Source organism: Rhea pennata, chromosome 9, assembly GCF_028389875.1.
Source record: "Rhea pennata isolate bPtePen1 chromosome 9, bPtePen1.pri, whole genome shotgun sequence".
Taxonomy (NCBI): domain Eukaryota; kingdom Metazoa; phylum Chordata; class Aves; order Rheiformes; family Rheidae; genus Rhea; species Rhea pennata.
This window is the reverse complement of record NC_084671.1, coordinates 26,662,109-26,680,172: the sequence shown is the minus strand read 5'-3', so window position 1 is coordinate 26,680,172 and position 18,064 is coordinate 26,662,109. Positions and strand designations below refer to the sequence as shown.

General features: G+C 37.6%; 1 protein-coding gene across 14 annotated transcripts in view; it reads left to right on the top strand.

Annotated features, from left to right (window-relative positions):
• GIGYF2 (GRB10 interacting GYF protein 2) overlaps positions 1 to 18,064 on the top strand; it is a 79,527-nt gene that overhangs the window by 11,263 nt on the left and 50,200 nt on the right. For 13 of the 14 annotated variants that reach the window (XM_062583245.1, XM_062583244.1, XM_062583232.1 and 10 more), the window contains 5 exons: positions 1,115 to 1,195; positions 3,487 to 3,616; positions 5,900 to 5,995; positions 10,485 to 10,593; positions 17,779 to 17,890. In XM_062583245.1, the coding sequence (XP_062439229.1) occupies positions 1,155 to 1,195; positions 3,487 to 3,616; positions 5,900 to 5,995; positions 10,485 to 10,593; positions 17,779 to 17,890 (488 nt within the window). In that variant the 5' untranslated portion in view covers positions 1,115 to 1,154. The remainder of the gene's footprint in view (positions 1 to 1,114; positions 1,196 to 3,486; positions 3,617 to 5,899; positions 5,996 to 10,484; positions 10,594 to 17,778; positions 17,891 to 18,064) is intronic. The other variant, XM_062583239.1, reaches the window with a different exon arrangement.

The window sequence follows — 18,064 nt, the reverse complement described above, 5'->3', positions numbered from 1 at the left end:
CGTTTCACTTTTATCTTCCCATGTTTTGTTTGTTCCCTTTTCTGTCACCCTTTCATGCAAAGTATACATGACCTTACGAAGATCCTTATTTGGTCCTTGGGGTAAACTAAGGTATAATGTTTTGATACAGTAAAGCTTCTTACCATCTGTGTTTATGGTTTCTTAAAGTCTAATCAACCAGTTTCTGTAGGTGATGCTTCAAGTGTTTCTTTGTTTGGGCTTTGGCTACAGTGTATTTGATTTTGAAAATATTTATTTCTCTACAGATTCTGTTTCTGCTGTTGCTGGTAGGAAAGAGGAGCTATGTTTTCCAAATATAAATGCTTCTTCTCTAGAACTGTCTGGCTGGAGTTGGATTTGGTTGGGAATAGTGAAAGCTTCATAGTCTTTGCTTAGTCTCCTTCCTTCCCTGCCCTATGGCTTTGTCTCCTCTTGTCCATATACTCTTGATGCATAGGAGCTTGGCCTGACCTTTGGTAATGCCTGCAGAAATATGGGCAATAGGAGTGAGAGTAACTGAAATCTTAAACTGTGCTCTCTTTGCTTAGTAAAGCTAAGAATGAGAAAATGCTGGGTATCTTCTGTAGACGGAGGAGGACACTACTGCATTGGATGTACTCAATTTTTAGGAGGCTTATTTTTCAAGAACAAACAGCAGAAATGTCTTGAATACTGTGCCACTTGACTGGCAGATCTTTCTTGCTATATTCTAGTGTTTTAGTATCTTCTCGTAATTGTCAGAAAGCTGCAGTTCTGTTTTAATTAAGCATTACTGCTCTTGCAGAAGAGGATTATGCCTCCAGTTCTCCATGTTTGCTTGTCTTGTAGTCACTGATTCAACAAGACACTGCTTGTACAAGTTGTTTCTTCAGGCACCCTAATCCGGTATCCTGTTTGAGTTATTAAGAATGATTTGGGGCAAGAGATCTTGATAATTACTCCTATATTAATAATGTAATGTGTGTTAGGAAGCTGAAACGAGTTCCTTAAAAGATCCCGCTTAGTTTTTGTTTTCAGTTCTTTGCATGACCGGATGTACTTTTGTATTGGGAAGAAATTTGTGAAGGACTGTATTATTCCAGTTGTTTTCATAGTAACCATTCTTATATTTCAGGTTCACGCTTTTTAGAAAAAGAGGAATAGAACAGGAAAAAATGGCAGCAGAAACTCAGACACTTAACTTTGGGCCTGAATGGTAAGTGTTTTCTTTCTGTCTTTTGAAATTCTGGAACCTTGTTTAAAATTTTTGAAGACTTATGTTTCTCTGCTTGGGGGCTGAATTGATTATAAGACTGAATGGGATATAATACTGTTTTTGTTCCTTACTGCTGCTTTTTGATCCCTGACCTGTGAATGAAAGCAATATTCATATTATAGAGTTAGTCCTCACTTTATATTTTGGCACTGTGTATGAAGTGAGTTGAATTTCATATTACTGTAGTGCGTAATACTTGCACTACAAGTGCAAGGACCTAGAGAGGAATAATGCTTGTTGTCTTCAGAGTAGACACCAGTAAGTGAGAAAGCTTATTTGGTCTTCCCATGTGATAAGTATTAATAAGGACCTTTATGGAATATGTTAAAAGCATATCTGTTCATCTCTTCACCTACTGTATGTGCACACCAAAAAGTATCGGGGGGAAAAAACCTGTTTTGTTAGGGGGACTCCGTGGCATTGTATCACCTTGTATCACTTGCTAGAAAACTTTCCAGGTTAGCTAACGTGCATTGCCCTGGCTTTTGCTAAAATACAGAAGAGTGATTATTCAGCGTTTTCTCCAATTTCTTCATGACTGTGAGGTTACAAACAGGGATTTTTAGCTGATGTGATTTCTAGCGATATGTGACCCTTAAAAGGGTAAAAGGGAGTATGAAGTGGTTATAAGACTATAACTGCTATATCGCATATGGTAAGACTATTACTGGAATAACATACTCACTTTTGCTGACACATTTTTATGTACGTCGTACAGATAGGATATACAGATAGCTTATGCTAGAGTGCTTTTCAGTGCAACAGACAGACTTGATAAGATCCATTGATGGATGGATGGAAGCCACAGTTACCTTCCCCCTTCTTTTTTAAGATAACTCTTTTTTAAAAAAAGATTTTAACAGTAATTTAAGGTTACTGTAACAATGAGGGACTTTAGTCTATTTTTTAAATCTAGACTAGATTATGTGTGGAAGTGTGTGCTTTATTTCAGTGAGTTACTGGATTTGATAGAGGAATAATGCAGTGGAATTTTAATATTTATAGTTATTCTTCGGGGTTGCAGTACATGCTATTATATCGCTTCTTAATTGTGAGACTCGGTCGCATCTAATCTGGATTGGAGATGAACTTTACGTTGAGCCATCTAATCCCTGGAATGATGCCTCCCCAGGTATTTTTGATTTGGAAGTGATATGTAAAGAAATTACCACTGGGTGGCACCAAACTAAAAAACTGTTACAGTCCCTTACTGTTGAAGGGACTTGCATGTTTAATTTTTCTTTCCTATACAGTTAGAAGAATGTAAGTGAAAAAAGCTTCAATAATGAGGTGAAAGGTAGCTTTTGAATCAATATTGTAGTTTATAACACCTTCTTTGCAGAAGTTTTGTAATTATTAGGGATAGTTTTCATTTATTTCCCTGTTTGGGATACATATCAAGGAGAATGTAGGAAAATGGGCTATTTTCTCTCTCTTGACCCACATTCTTTTGTAAAATATTCCTTAAACGTAAACTAGGATAGTGAGAGAGCTGAGAAAATGGTTATATAGAATTAGAGGCTAATCCATGAAAGGATGGGGAATAGCATCATACAATTGTAAGACAACTATTATCTGCAAGAAGTGGCTAATCTTGGTGGGATGGAACCAAATCTAATAGCGTATTTATTTGGAATCATAAGTTACCACTTGCAAGAGTGGCTGTGTACTGTACAGCTTTTGTGCTGAGATGCTAAAGTGATGTATATGCTCATGTGAAACATGCTCTTAATTTCAAGTTCTGCAAAAGTAATTAGTAGTTGAGTAGAATTCCAGAGATGACAGTCAGAGGAAGAAATCTCATTGTGAAATTTACTGTCTGTTACTGTGTGTTAAACTGTGTTAAATGCTTAACTGAACTTCTTACTTAGAGCAGATTCACGTTTGTTGTACTGTTTTTATTGTCGTGAGAATTTTTCTTGTGAACTAGGAGAAAAGAAAAGCTATTGTCATTTAGTATCTATGCAAGGTATATTATACAACTGAATTTCCTTAAAGTGTGTTTCCAAGTATTTTTTCCCCCCTCTCTCCTGCCTGTACGAAAAATAAGGGAAGCTATTTTTATTTTTGAAGTACCAATTTTTAGGGTTTTTAAGTTAGACTGTGTAAATATTTCTGCTTAACTGTTACTGTTTTTTTTTTTTCCTCAAATCTCTAAATGAGGTGCAGAGGGAAGGTAACTTAGTGAAGACGCATTATCTTCAGTTCTGTTTTCACTTTTTTTTTTTTAGGCTGCGAGCTTTGTCTAGTGGTGGGAGCGTGACATCCCCTCCTCTGTCTCCGGCTTTGCCAAAGTATAAACTAGCAGACTATCGCTATGGGAGAGAAGAAATGTTGGCACTTTTTCTAAAGGATAATAAGGTGAGTAGAAAAAGAAAGAAGATCTGATGTCTATGTGTGCGTAGTCTTAGAGAAAGTTATTTGTATTTTGTGAATGTATACATGTAAATCGAGTATCCTTTGACAAAGACCCAAAGAAGTGTAATTGTTTTTTATATGTCCATTTGATCCCACTCTTAGTGCATTTATGTTTAATTCTTTTGGCCAGCAGTGACTTTAGAGGCGATTTCTTGTACCTCTGAGAACAGGAAAACCTGTTTGATATATTCAGTCCCATTGCCACAGATGATGAAGGGATAAAGTCTCGTTGCAGCCTTGCAAATTTGCTTGACTCTGTAGGATTTTATTTAATATAGTGAGAGTAGGCTTAATTCAGCTTGACAGTCAGGCAATAAATTACATTAGCAGATCATCTGAAAAAAAAATAAGAGCTTCCTTTTTGTCCTGATTCAAGGCAGTTCACTTAGCAGGTATTCAGCCCAATAAGCACAGTTCTTAAACTGTCTGCTTATCTGGAACTCAAATCCCAGATACAGGCTAGCCAGTGTAATATAGAAGAGCAATATAAAAAAATAGAGCAAGAACTTTGCTCTTGTTTAATTTCAAAGGAAAGTTCTCCATAATGCAAAAGTCACATTTCAGACCCCCATGAGAGCATTTCAGGTAGTCATGTATTCTGTATTTTTATTTTAAGCAGATATGTAGAGGCTGATTTATTGTTGCAGCAGGCACATAGTAGACTTGAAGTCTCTGCCTCCTAGAGCCTTACCCTTAAGTGCAGGAAGGAATGAAGGAAGTTTTGCAGATTGTGCCTTCAACTTTGCATATAGATGTGCATGCACACCTTCGTCTTACTGTACTAAGTGTGCTGACATGTTTTCCTGCAGTGCTGGGGGACCTACTTTGTTTATACTACGTGGATTTGGGGCCTTTGGATATCAATTTTCTGAAGCCTTTAAGTATGTTATAGCTTAAGGTCATGCTTTAACATGCAGAATTCTCCTGCTTTACTTTGAGGAGTTGTGATTTAAACTTTGATGCTATACTTTGAGTCTGTCAAAGGTCACTGTTTTATTCAGTTTGTCTGTGTTGTATCCGATGATACCACTCATTCAAAAAACCCGGTTTCCTGTTTTTAGAGGAAGCTTTCCAATGGTTATGCATAGTCTGAAAGATCGCTTCCCCCCATGTGTCTACTGGAAGGGCTTTAATACAAAGCATGCTGTCCTTCAATAATAGAAGAAATGGATGGCTTGCATCTGATCCACGTTTTCTGTGGAATTCAATAATTTTAGTTATTTAGACCTGAGAGGTCTATTGACACTACTTATAGTCAGCTACCAGATGTAATGTTTTTAAGCCTGTGTTGTATCTGGCACCCTAATCTCTTTCTCGCTGTGTCATCATGGTTCTTTACTGGCTCGATATTAGGCAAAGCTGCAGCTCTGATAAAAAGGTACCCTGATTAAAAGCAAGAAGGTTTCTGTTAGTGTATACTCAAATGGAGGTTTGGGGGGGGATTAATTTGCTTTCCTCCAACTAAAATTGGAGGAAGGTTTTATCTTTATTGTTTTGGACTAGATATTCTTGAAACAAAGTTCTTTGACATAGTTAGAGTTCAGTTGGTTACAACTGCAGCTTCTCATCTGTGTGTTCAAGGTGACGTCTGCCAGAAGATGGAATGGTTAAAAAATTAGTGTTTAAATGTGACTTAAATCATGATTTTAATACTTGCATCCATGTTCCCTGTTTAATAAATCCATAACTATATAATTTCATTTTACTTATTTTTTTATTTTATTCTCATTGTTATCATAGAAAATACTGATTTTTAAAAAATTAAATACAAAATCTTTATGCATGCATGCTTTATATATATGGCAATTCTGTTTATGTACATTTTATTCATTTTTTTAATATATTAAGCTTAGGAATACAATACTCTTAACAGGTAGCTTTCACTTGGTTCAGATTTGGTCTGCATTGGTGTATAAATGGAAAATCTGTTTTATGAGCTTGGTACTTTACATATGTAAGCTTTGGGTAGTGGATGCATTGGATGTTTTCTCTATAAGAATTTTTTTCTGGGGAAATAAATTTGCAATGAAGTAACTTCCTCCCTCCCCTTCATCCTCATTGCCATTGTTACTAGAAGTACTGGTGTACTAGGAGAGATTTGGTAGAAAAGTATTTTTGTGTTGATCCAAGTATGTGGCGTTATCTCTGGAATGTTTTTTTTATATATATGTACATATATATACCTGTGTACATCAAGTATTTGTATGCTTTTCTCCTTTCATACAGATACCGTCAGACCTTCTGGATAAGGAATTTCTGCCTATTTTACAAGAGGAGCCCCTGCCACCACTGGCACTTGTACCTTTTACAGAAGAAGAACAGGTTTGTATTCCTACAGAGATATAGTACTCTTTTTAAAGAATCTGTAGGTTGGCATTAGCTTGAAGGCAAAATAAAGCATATGTTTCAGTTCAAAAACAAAATTAGTAAAAATCCCAAATCTACCTTCGGTAGACTTCAGGAAAGAAATTCTAAAAACATGCTGTGTTAGCATAAAGTTTAAATTTTAGCCGTACTCAATGATTATCTTAAATTTGACTAAATATTTTTCATATGATCTGTTCTATTGATAGCAGGCATTGTCAGGCATTAAGTCCAGGATCATCGCGGTCTGAGAAATATTACCTGTTTTGTCAAGTGAACAGCACTTTCAGATCTGTGAAACTTTCTTTCTACAATTCTTGTGCCACCTTCTCTTTTGTCATAGGAGTATCCAAGTTCTGAAATGTCAGCTTGTGGTCTTTGGAGAAATGCCTTTCCCATTTCTTAGGAAGTTGCATTACTTTCCTAACTACACTTATACTATACTATTCCTAACTGTACTTATACTCTGTATAAGCAGTTGCTTGATTATTTGCTTACTTGGTTTCTGTAGTTACATTATCAACGGTGAACAAGATAATGTTGAAAACAGGTAGTCTGCAAAAGACTTCTGTTTTGAGTGTGGCTGCTCTAAATCCTTCCTTTAAAGTCAGTTCCTAGAGGAAGCTGTAGCAAGGAGGACTGCCAGCCTTCTGGTGCCTCCAACTTTTGATTCTGAATTCATTCCTTCTTCATGGCTCTAAAAACTTCTAACTGTGCAGTTGTTCTCTGGTTTGTCATGTTTCTTAGCACCTGTCTGACTTCAGAATACTGTGGTTTGTTTTTGCTGAGAGTTTTTACTGACTGCAGTATGATTTAATTTTTTTTTTTTTTTTTTTTTTTTTTGCGGGGATGATCAGTATATATGTCATGGCTTTTTAGGGTGTTGTCCGCTGATACAGGACACTATTAGATCAGCTTTTAACCAGCAGCCTTTTCAAGCTCATATTCAGATGAGGACACTACTAGTACTGCAAGTCATTGTTCTGGTCTTAAAAGGTAGCTGAGGAGGAGGAGGATATGCTTTTATGTGAATCTTTGCCAAGACCCTGTTTCCAAGTGGAAACAGGAGGGTTCAGGCACAGGCCCACGGAATGGTCAGCCAGACACTCAGTAGCACATGAAAATCTCAAATCTTGGTATTAAATGCCTTTAGACATACTTTTTTACTGATGCATAGTGGAATCCTTCAGGCAGTAAACTACAAGACTTTTATGGTCAAGACTTTTAAAGGAGACATTGACTTCTGGTGATTGCCAAGATCTTCTCCAAGGGGGGTGATATGAGCTTAAGGCTATATAGTACTGAATATGTACCTAGTAGCTTCTCGGTCCGGGTGAGATGTAAATGCTGCTGAAGCTACAGGGGTAGGTAGTTCTCTGCTACAGTATCTAGTGTTTCATCAAGGTCTTAAGCTTAGCGTTTCTCAGGAGCATGTGTGTCTGTGTCCCTGCTTTCTTCTTTTTGCTCATTTTCTTTTTTGATCTTGCAGCAGTCTTGATGATGGGCTTAGTTTTCTGCAATTTGAACAGATATCTTTATCTGAAAGAACAGTTCCATATTCCTTTTCTAAGGAAGACTTATTCCTAATGCTTTCTGAGCATCCAGAGGACATGAACAATCTTTTTTTTTGTCTAAAATGAATTTAGATCTTTTTCCCCTTTTGACTAATTTGCTTGAGATGTTAAGGGAACAGCAGTGTTCAAACTACCGGAAACTTTGGTATTTGTACCCCATGACATAATAAACATTGCTTGTCATCAAGAAGTAGTACAAGATGTTCATAAGTGATCATGAGGTGAAAAACCAATGGCTTTGCTCCTAGTCGTGGCACAGGAAAGCTCTTAGGTAAAATTGGAGAGTTTAAGACATGTTTGTGCCCTTCCATGAATACTGCTGGTAATATCCTATCAAAATTTGAGAGAGGGAGATTTGAGGGTCTTACAGAGGACAGCCTCATCAAAATGAATAAACTTAAAGATAGTTATGCTTAGCTGGAGCTGAACCAGTCAAGCTTACTCTAGCCTTGGATGGAGAGTAATCTTTGCTTGTAACCCGAGAGTTATGCTCCTGCTAGCATTAGAGTTGTGTGTAGGACATTCGGGAAGAGCTTGTGCTTGCCTGATCTCTCTCCAGCTGATTTAAAGACTTGTTATGTAGATGTGGATGATGGGTCTTATTAACTATGATTTTAAGCTTAAATATAAGGATTGTCTCTTCACCACAGCAAGCTCTACAGATACAGAGAAGTGGTGGAGGAGGTTGTTTTGAGGAGTTTAGATGTAATTAGATGGAGGGGGGAAAATAATACTGCTGTTTTTTCTTACTAGTAAAAATAAGACATGGAAAAACTAAGACTTATGCAAGACTGGATCTTGTCAATAGCTTGAAGATACTTCTGTATTTTTGTAGCAAATAGCACATGTGAACTATAGGTGTGCTATATGCTTTAAATAAGCAGAAAATTTCATGGCAAGTTGCCTCAGAGCGCATGCTTGTGCATTATATCCCGCCAGCAAGTAACACATTTCCTCTGAGAAGTTTTGAGGCTTAAAATAAATAATTAAAAAAAACCCCTGCACATTTCAAAAGGGTTTCTGAGTTTTTGTAAAATGTAATTGTTGCTTGGTTGTATCAATCAGAAGACGGGGAATTTCTGAGAAGTACATTTGTCTCTTATCTGTCCAGATTTTGTATAACTTTGCACCTGATGGTGAGTTGTGTCATCAGATGTTAGGCTTCTCTGGAGGGAATTAGAATCTCTTTTCATCCTGTGTGTGCCTAAGATCCTCAAGGTCTTCTTGAGACCTGTTATTTACAGTAAATGTATACTTTACTATGAGGTCTCATGTTCAGAACTACAAACATTGATCTCATGATCCCATAGACTATATTTGAAATATTTGGAAAGGTAAATAGAGAGCTCGCTCTCATCAATGCTTGTGTTATTTAGCTGGGACAGCTGCCAAGCCCACCTAGTTCTGAGTAAAAGACACAAAATTGTCTGGCTTAAATGTTCCCATTGATCTGCTTTTCGGTTGACATGCAGATTTTCATGTCCAAAAGAGAAGAAAAATTAAATGATCTTTCAAGATATATGGAGTATAAATTAAATCACTACTACTAAAATACAGCATTTGTGTAAAAATTGTAGGTAATGAGATTAAAATAAGATGTGTTTCCCTGGTGATTTTTGAAGGTTCTGGGGGAGAAACAGTGAAAAGCTGCTATTTATATTTCACTACTTAAGTGAAAATAACAATAGTGAAGACAGTGATTTGTTTACAGATGTAGGAGAGGTGGTTTGCTTAATCTTGAAATGGTTACTTTAGGAGTTAGCTATGAAGAAAGTCAGATTTACTGGAGGCTGACCTTGCTTTTTTGCCATGTGTGACTGGATGTTTTTCTCAAGTCAACTTAAAGTTGCCAGTTCTCTCTTGAAGGAAGATCCATTTTTGTAGAAAGAATGTATCAAGCAGTTTGACTTCTGCACTAACACTCCTTCAGGTGCCTGTTGGTTTTGATGTGTGCCATTTAGGTTTTAAAAGTATCTATTTGCTTGTTGTCTTGTTCTTTGGAAGTCTGGGACCTTCAAAATCATAGTAATTTAGATGTGTTCATATAAGCAATCTGCCTCCTTTCAGACCCTGTCAAGAAGCCTGACAGAACAACTCTTGCATCTTTTGTATGCTACTTAAAACTTGGATTCACACGTACTCTGAATCCAAGTTTGGTGGTTAATGTTTCAGAACAAGCTTCTGGATCCTTTGGCCTAGTTTTCCAGCTACTCATGCTCGGAGAAATGGGGACAGTTTATTATAATTAGCCATTCTTTGTTGAAATGTCTTTTTCTGTAGTAATTATTTCTCATTATAATAAATTTGAATTTTACTGGTGGTTATTGCCTTACTAAAATGAGTAACACTTACATGTTTAAGGCTTCTGAAGTTTAGTTCCCCCACTCTTACAATACAGCTGAAGAAAAAAGGCTTTTGCAAAGGCTAGGAGTAAATATAATCTTGTTCAAGTCTTGTTCATTGCACATTACTGCTTTACATGAGAAGTTGGTTTAGAAGCACTGTTAATGCGTTGTGTACAGTGTAGGTACTAATTACTTTAGCAGCTGAATGGCCGTGTAGTTAGAGCTACTGAAAATTACAATCAATCCTGTGCTGGAATCATCTGATAAAGAAGTTAATGCTCATTTACTACGTTTAGAGCATGAAAATTTCAGGTAAGTAACTCAGGAGCACTAGTCCTTTTCCTTGGTAATTTTGTTCAGTTAGTTGCAGAGAGTGTGTAACAAACAAGGAAATCACAGTTGGTGTTAAGCTAAATTTAGGAAAAGAGGTAAGTTTGGTTGTGGTGTGCGTGGGGCCATGGGATGGGGATTTCGTTTTGTTTTTTTGTTTAGTAAAATCTCACCATGGCTCTTTCTTCTTCTTGGCAGAGAAATTTCTCAATGTCTGTAAACAGTGCCGCTGTCCTGAGATTGACGGGACGAGGAGGAGGAACGGTGGTAGGGGCTCCTCGAGGTCGAAGTTCCTCTAGAGGTCGAGGTGAGCTGTTAAAAGACAAGGATGTGTTGCAATATATAGAGATGAGATCAAGGTTAAAGCTTCTGAAAAAACATTAGGTGCAACTTGGTTATAGTCAGATTTTCTCATGCCCTATTACTTTTTTCTTAAGACTTAGCTTATTGGAAAGACTTCAGAGAATGAACACTGCATTCTTGATAATCATTCTGTGTGCCTTCTTAATGCATATCTGGTATCTGTGTTATGACTTCATCAGATTAGATGTGAAAAAAAAATAAAGGATAGTTTTGAGGAGGAGTAGGAAATTGCTTGCTTCAGAGCTGTTAGAAATAACTTTAATAGAGGTATAAAACCAACTTACAGGGAAAGAGAAGAATCCACAAACCTATTTAAAACATTGAGACTGTAATAGCTGGCATTCAATGTTTTGAAAAGTCATTGTACTTATTAACAACTGTCCCCAGTACAAACCTGAAAAGGTTAATGGAGAGATGTAACTTTAATTTGGGAGAAATTTGTGTCTTGCCAATTTTAGGGCATCGCTATAATCAATGTTGTTTTAATGCTGGGTCACTTCCAACATTTGGAAATTGAGTAAATGTCCTCAAGTGATATCACTAGATTCAAAGCAAGTTGTTAATGCCAGAACTTATTTTGGCAGTTTCCTTTCAATGTGTGTATGACTGAACGATATTCTGCGTTTTTTTAATATATAAATATGCCCTGTTGATGCATAGAATATTAGGAGCTAGTAACCTGAATATCTTCAGGAGTTAACCTCTGTCTTTACAGGTGCTTAGATGAGGTTTTTCTGGGGGGCCTATCTAATTGAAAATGTTTTTAAATGGAGATATTTTCATTAACATCTTTGAAAATCATTTCTGTGCATAACTAAATGCTTGGTCAGAATTTTGCTTTCATTTAATTTGTGTTCTCATTTCTGTTCTTTCCTTAATCCTGCTCCATTCTTTGCTTACATCTTTTAGATATTTGTAGATTGCCATCTGCCCCCTCGTGGCTGTTATTTAGCTAAGGCATATGCATTTGAACTTCTATAAGACTATCCCCTGGCTCCCTGTTGTTTCCCCTTCTTTATTTATTATTGTCTTTGCTGATTAGATGCTCAGGGCTTAGTTTAAAAAAAAAAAAAGGAAAAGAAAAGAAAATGCGTTTCTCATACAGGTGTGGGGGGGGAAAAAAACCTGTTCTCTATACCTTGTTACATTTCTGTTGTATATTTGAAAACTGTTTTTTTGCTGTGTGCCTTAAATGTTTGTATTGCATTGCTACCATCTGTGTTTCACTTTCCCTATGAACATATATTAGCTATTTATTTTTTATAAATGTTTTAAGGCTTTATTCTACAAATGCAATGAACTACTTAATTTGGTGATTTGAGTTCATAAGAGCACTAGTGTTTTTTAGTGTCAATCTGAGGATGGCTCAATCACATCTAATTTACCCGACTTCATCTATTCCTTTATCTTTTGTCCAATTTGTTTTCTCCTTTCGTTACCATAGGATTAACGGTGATTGTGATCTTCACTCAGTGAGCAGTGAGTGCTTTTTAATTGCCCCCACTAGTTTCAGTGAGATCAGAGTTGTGTGTGGCAGAACAGAGCTCCTAATGCGGTAATTCTGTTATCAAATCCGTGGATTGAAATTTAGATTGGCAATAGTTTAAGTACACTTCTGTGGACAGAGCTTGTATTATCAAGACTTTTTGAAAGCTTTTACTGCATATTCATGTTTTATCATACTTCATTTCTAAGGTATATTAAAAATACTAGCTTAGGAACTTTGCAGAATTCATCTACTCCTTTTTTTTCATCCTCATTTGATCTTTTTTTTCCTACGTTTGTGTGAATCTTTGCACACTGTACTTGTTAGGCTACTTTGTCTTGTCTCCTGCTAAACTGTAAATGATGCTTTCCAAGCCCTTGCGTCATTCATTTTTCATTCTTGATACAGTTATAAATTACTGAGGGTTCCCTTTTTAAGCCATCCTGATTGCTGCTTGTTTCTTCCCCTCTTCTTTCTGTGAACAATTAGCCTTTGCATTTAGGCATGATAAGTTGCATGAAGTTTCTATATCTCTGCAAACAAAACAGGGTTTCTGCAAGGGCCAAACTGTAGGTTTTTAACAATTACACACTTGGTGTCCTTTTAATCAAGGGCTTTGTCTCTAATAGTGATGAAAAGCTCTGCATGGGACTGATAACGTATAACTCTTAAAAGTAACCCTTTGCTTCCAGTAAGCTTTAAGTGTAGTTCTGTTTTGGCAAGTAAGGATGAAAAGGACTTGTGGAATTTTTTCGTAGTTCATTCACTAAATGAATTGTCTCACTTAACACTTGGAAAGCATTTTTATTTGTAGCCTTGCAAAATTGCCTGGGTCTGAAAGGTTACCTGGTATTTCTGATGTTTACATCATTGTATGCAATAAAGCTGTTGCTGCAAATTCAGGCTTCAGCTGTTCCAAAACAAGATTGTTGTCCTGAACAGACTTGCCCAATAACAACTTCAGGGAAGAATTTGCATGTATGATTGGATTTGTTAATTAAGTTTCCTTGCTGAGGCACCAATTAGAATTGTATTACAATGTTTAGGAGGAGGTGACAGGGAATCTGGGACACAGATTAGTTAAGGGATGACTGAGTAAACCATTGGTAAAGATTATTATTAGAACTTGCAATGTGACTTCAGTTACCACTATTTAAAACTGCAAAACAGGATTGAGTAAATATTTTGCTCAGTAGTCACTCTGAGTTGTTCTGACAGTGAATGCATTTTTGACATCTAGCTGATGTAAAAATGATTGCTATGCTGCTTAACATGGAAGTTCTTCTGCCTTCATTTACATTTTTTTATGACAGTATGCATAAATGTATAAAATACAACTTAGTGTTAATGTTGAAAGCATTTGCAGTTTGAAACTGTCGTCACTAGCATTACATGTTTTGTGTGGGAATATAAATACCAAACTTTTTATTTAGTTCTGAAGTTATATTCTCTAAAGGAACCGAGTGCTTGCACGTGACCTCTTTTTCTAATTGACTTGTTTTCCTGGGAGCTCCCTGTGGTGGGCTGTTAAGCCCTGTGCTTTGTGCTCGCGGGACTGGAATGTCAACATTCATGCATAAGAGCCTCAGATGAGGAGAGATTTAAGCAGTCTTTGGACTGGATTGTAAGCTTACAGACACCTTGTTTTGTAGCTGCTCTCCTTTTTGGTTAGGGCTGTTATGAGGGCAGCTTTGCTTCCTGTTAGAGCTTTTGCCTCCTTCCACATGAAGTCTTCACTGCCCTTTTGAAGGGTCTAAACAGTGTGAAAGTGAAAAGTTCTGATATATCCCAAAACAGCTATACTTCAGCTACAAGTATCCTGCTCTTGCTGTGTGCTGTTAGGACTGTGATAGTAGATTCTAAACTCCAGTCATGCTGTAATTACAGGAATTTACTTGTCATGTTGCTTTGTGTAATGACAGTTAGATTGGCATATATGCTGCTACTTACCCTCTTGCTTGTATCTTGTATACTTAAGTTCACACTTGTCTGTTTTTCAGGTTAGAGATTTTTTGGCTGTGTGCTGCAGTATCCAGGGGAATGAGCTCCTAGGTCTGAGGTCTTTAAGGAATTACTGAAACACAAATGCCACAACCACTCCAGTTCTTACATGGTTTATTGATGTGTACTGACTTTGCATTCTGTTTTGCCTATTCAACATCTACATTTTGATGGTTTGTTCTTATGCAGACATCTTTTGGAAGTGGCATTCTGTTTAACATAAACACATGGTTCTAGATTTATTGGCCACAAAATGTCAAATAGTGCAGAGAGACAGGGTGGCAAACAGTGTGCTTTTGTGCAGCTTTACCCTCTCTGCAAGCTTTGCCTTTTTCATATGTTCTGTTATCAGTATTAAGCTGTGTCCTAGTGTGCACTTTCTGGTCAGACTAATCTACTTAATACTTGCTGAATAACTCTGACTCTTAAACAGCACAGTTTGCTTTGACTAGTTGTGCAGTTTTCTGTAGCTCAGTAGAAGCTGTTTCAGTACGATACGGTTCTGCGCAGTGGTCTACTTGCTTTCTGCTGTAGTTGTACAAGTACCTCATCCTGGGTGCTATCAAATGGCCACCTCCTGATGCTACACCTAGCCAGTGTCCCTTACTGAATGCAGTCAGGGAGAGTGGCAATACAACCATGGTATCATCGTTGGTAAAGATGGTTTTAAGTCCTGCGCTGTGCTGAGGTGTGTGGGGGGGGAAATCTGTACTGCTGGGAGTTGAGCAGCAGGGCTCTGCAGCCAGCCTTAAATGAGTTGCTGAGATCCTCTGATGTGAGCTCATCTTTTAATTAAGACAGTTTCAAAGGTTGATTGGGCAGAACTGAAGCTGACATGTAAAGGGGGGTAGGTGGAAAAAGATTTCTTAAGCTGTTGTTTCACATCATTTTTAAGGTGGTATAAGCCATGCTGCTGTTAAAACAACACTGATTCTATTCTAATAAGGTGTTTGCCTTATTTGCTGATGAAATCTCCAAGTCACCAGCTGTCTGGATCTGTTAATTGTGTGATTGAGATGTTAGTAATCAGTGTGTGTCCCTGCTTTCTTACACTGCAAGGGGAGCACTACAGATTTTTGCTTTGTCACTTGCTGTAAAAACAGGAAAGGACAACTGATTTTGTTTCTGGTGGAAAAGTGTATGCAACTTGGTCTCTCCTATCTCAGAAATGAAATGAGTTGGTGTTTTCATTCTGCTTTGGCTCTGGCTGCCTGTGGCTTTCTCTTGTGAGCTGCTTCTGCGTCTTCTGCTTTATTATCTTCTGTGAAAGGGAAGAAGAGAGCTTTCCTGTAGTGAAGGAACCAGGCAAAGGTTGACACTGTGTAAGATGAATAAAACTTCCTTGGGCTCATCTGTGAGGAATCACAACTGAGTTCTTCCCTAACACCGTAAGGGGACCCATAAATCCATAACCATACTGTTACTTCAGCAGTATCACTTTTTCTTACTGTACTTTGTTATTAAAACTTACTTCTCACACATGATTGTGGTCAGCCTTGCAGTATTGGATTTCCCATAGTGAAGGTATTAATGTTTCTGACTAATACAGTCAGAGGCCTGATACTAACCTCTTCTGGCTTGAGTACTAAGTCAGCTCTTCTGCCTCCACCTGAGTTTGCATAAGAACAGCTGTGCTGAATCAGGCAAAGACTTCATTTAACCCAACTGTCCATCTCCAAAAGTGGCCAAAAGCAGGTGCCTTGGCAAGAAAATAAGAGCTGGGCAAAAATACCAATGTGGTGCTTCAGATAAACTCTCAGCTTCCAAACATTTGCAGCTTGGGGCATTTCCTGAGCCAGTTGCTATTTCTCTGTGTTTAGTAAACCTCAGTCCATTTCTCTTTTATGAGCTTATCTAGGCTTTTTAAACTTTAACCATCTGTAACACCCTGTAGCAAGGAAGTCCACAGATCTGTGACAAGGAGGTCTATGGTTGAACTGCTTTTCTGATGCTAGGAACAGGGTAGTTTTGCCCAAAGAGGATGTTTAAATCCAGTTTCTGAAGCAGAAGTAGGTATTATACAGGCAATTCTATTCAACTTTCTTGTCCACCCTGTGATCTGGGCTGTCTGATACGAGATTAGTGTATATTTGAGGAGCCTGACTGGATCATCTGTGGATCCCTCTTCTTTTCCTTATTGTCTAGAAAGAAGCTTTTATACAAAAAGCTTGGTATAGGATTGTAGAGAAGCTGTTACAACTGCCTTAATTCTTTCAATTTTTTTCAGAGGCTCTTCTCAAAACATTGAAATAAGGTACAATCCTTGATGCATTGTGAAATCTTTGGATTTTAGATGTAGGGGCTTGTTATTGTTACAGTCTTTGGAAGACTAACGGCGTTGGAGTCGGCTCTCAATTTGACCAGGATGTTTGTTTAATGTTTCATTTGGTCATTCTGTTTTGTCATCTTCCTCTAAATGCCAGGACTGGTTTGCACCTCATCCTTTGAAGTGTTGTTTCCTTTGAGCCAGAAGGAACTGTAAAAGGTGTGTGATAGTTTCACAGCTAAGAATTCCCTTTGCCAGGTGTTCTTTAGGTTCTTGGACTTCTTTAAGAGTCTGACAGAGGCTGCATTTATGTGTGTGTGTGTGTGTGTGTGTGTATATATATATATATATATATATATATATATATATATATAGGCAAGGAATTATCATGACAACCAGCTGATCAGTTTGTTTCACTTGATTAGTCCTTCTGATCCTTGAAATGGTAAGCTAGCTGATAAAAGCCTCCTACTTTTGCTGCTGCAGTTGTAGCACTTGGAGGCAGTGTTATATATAAATAAATATATATTAAAAAAATCTGGATATTTACCCCAGCCATTGTCTAAGCAGTGCTGGAACTTTCCTAGCTCTGAGGATGTGTGCGTGCATTTGACTTTTTTTCACCAAAATATGTTCTCCTCTCTTCCCTGCCAACACTGAAGATGTGTATCTCAAGGTCCTTTACTTGAGGATGCCTCTGAAAATCTGGCTTGCGGTTTACTGCGTGGTAGCAAATTGCTGCTTGGTAGCAAATTTCTTGAAAAAGTGAGAGGATGAATTTTTATTCTGTAGTTTCTGGAATTCACGTCGTCTTGCCAATATGCATCCTATGATCCTTCTCTTTTCCCCACTGCTCCTGGGGCAGATTTCTGCTAAGGATCACTAGAAATGAAAGGACTAAGTGGTGAAGCTTCTTCCTTCCTCCTTAACCTTGACAGCAGTAGTTATGAGAACATGTGCAGCACAGGTGCAGTTATTCTGGATGCTGCTGTTAGAAATTATCTGTGGTTTTTTTTTTTTTTTTTTGTGAGCGTTAATTGCACATGTACCTGTTATGGCAAATGTGTGGACACTCTGAACACTGCATCCTTATTTGGTAGTTTCTGTAGGGTAAGTATCTGTTTTATGTTTTTCTGCATAATATTTGTTACAGAATTGTTTGCCTGTTCTGTCTGATCCTGTGCTGCCTGATAAGAATTTTTTTACATAAGACTCTTGTGTCGGTCTTTGTTCCTTTTTTCCCTTTGCCCCAAATAATTTTACTGGGGCTTAATATCCTGAGATCAGTTCAGAGGGACTTGTGCAAAAGGAAACCTACCTGACTCTCAACTTTTATTATTATTTATTCAAATACTTGTGTTTTTTTGTCTTTTCAGGCAGAGGCCGAGGAGAAAGCGGTTTCTACCAAAGAAGTTTTGATGAAGTGGAGGGTGGATTTGGGCGAGGAGGGGGCAGGGAAATGCACAGATCACAGAGTTGGGAGGAAAGGTAACAGAAAACTCTAGCTTTTTAAATTTTGTACATGCATTTGTTCAGCTTCCATTTGTGCCTTGTAGCTTCATAAAACACCTCAGGAAAGGTGTTTAGGCATACCTGTGAGTGCCAGTGTGAATTTCTGAGGTGGAGCCAACAGTAATGTTTCTAGAAACCTCAGGAACCAGT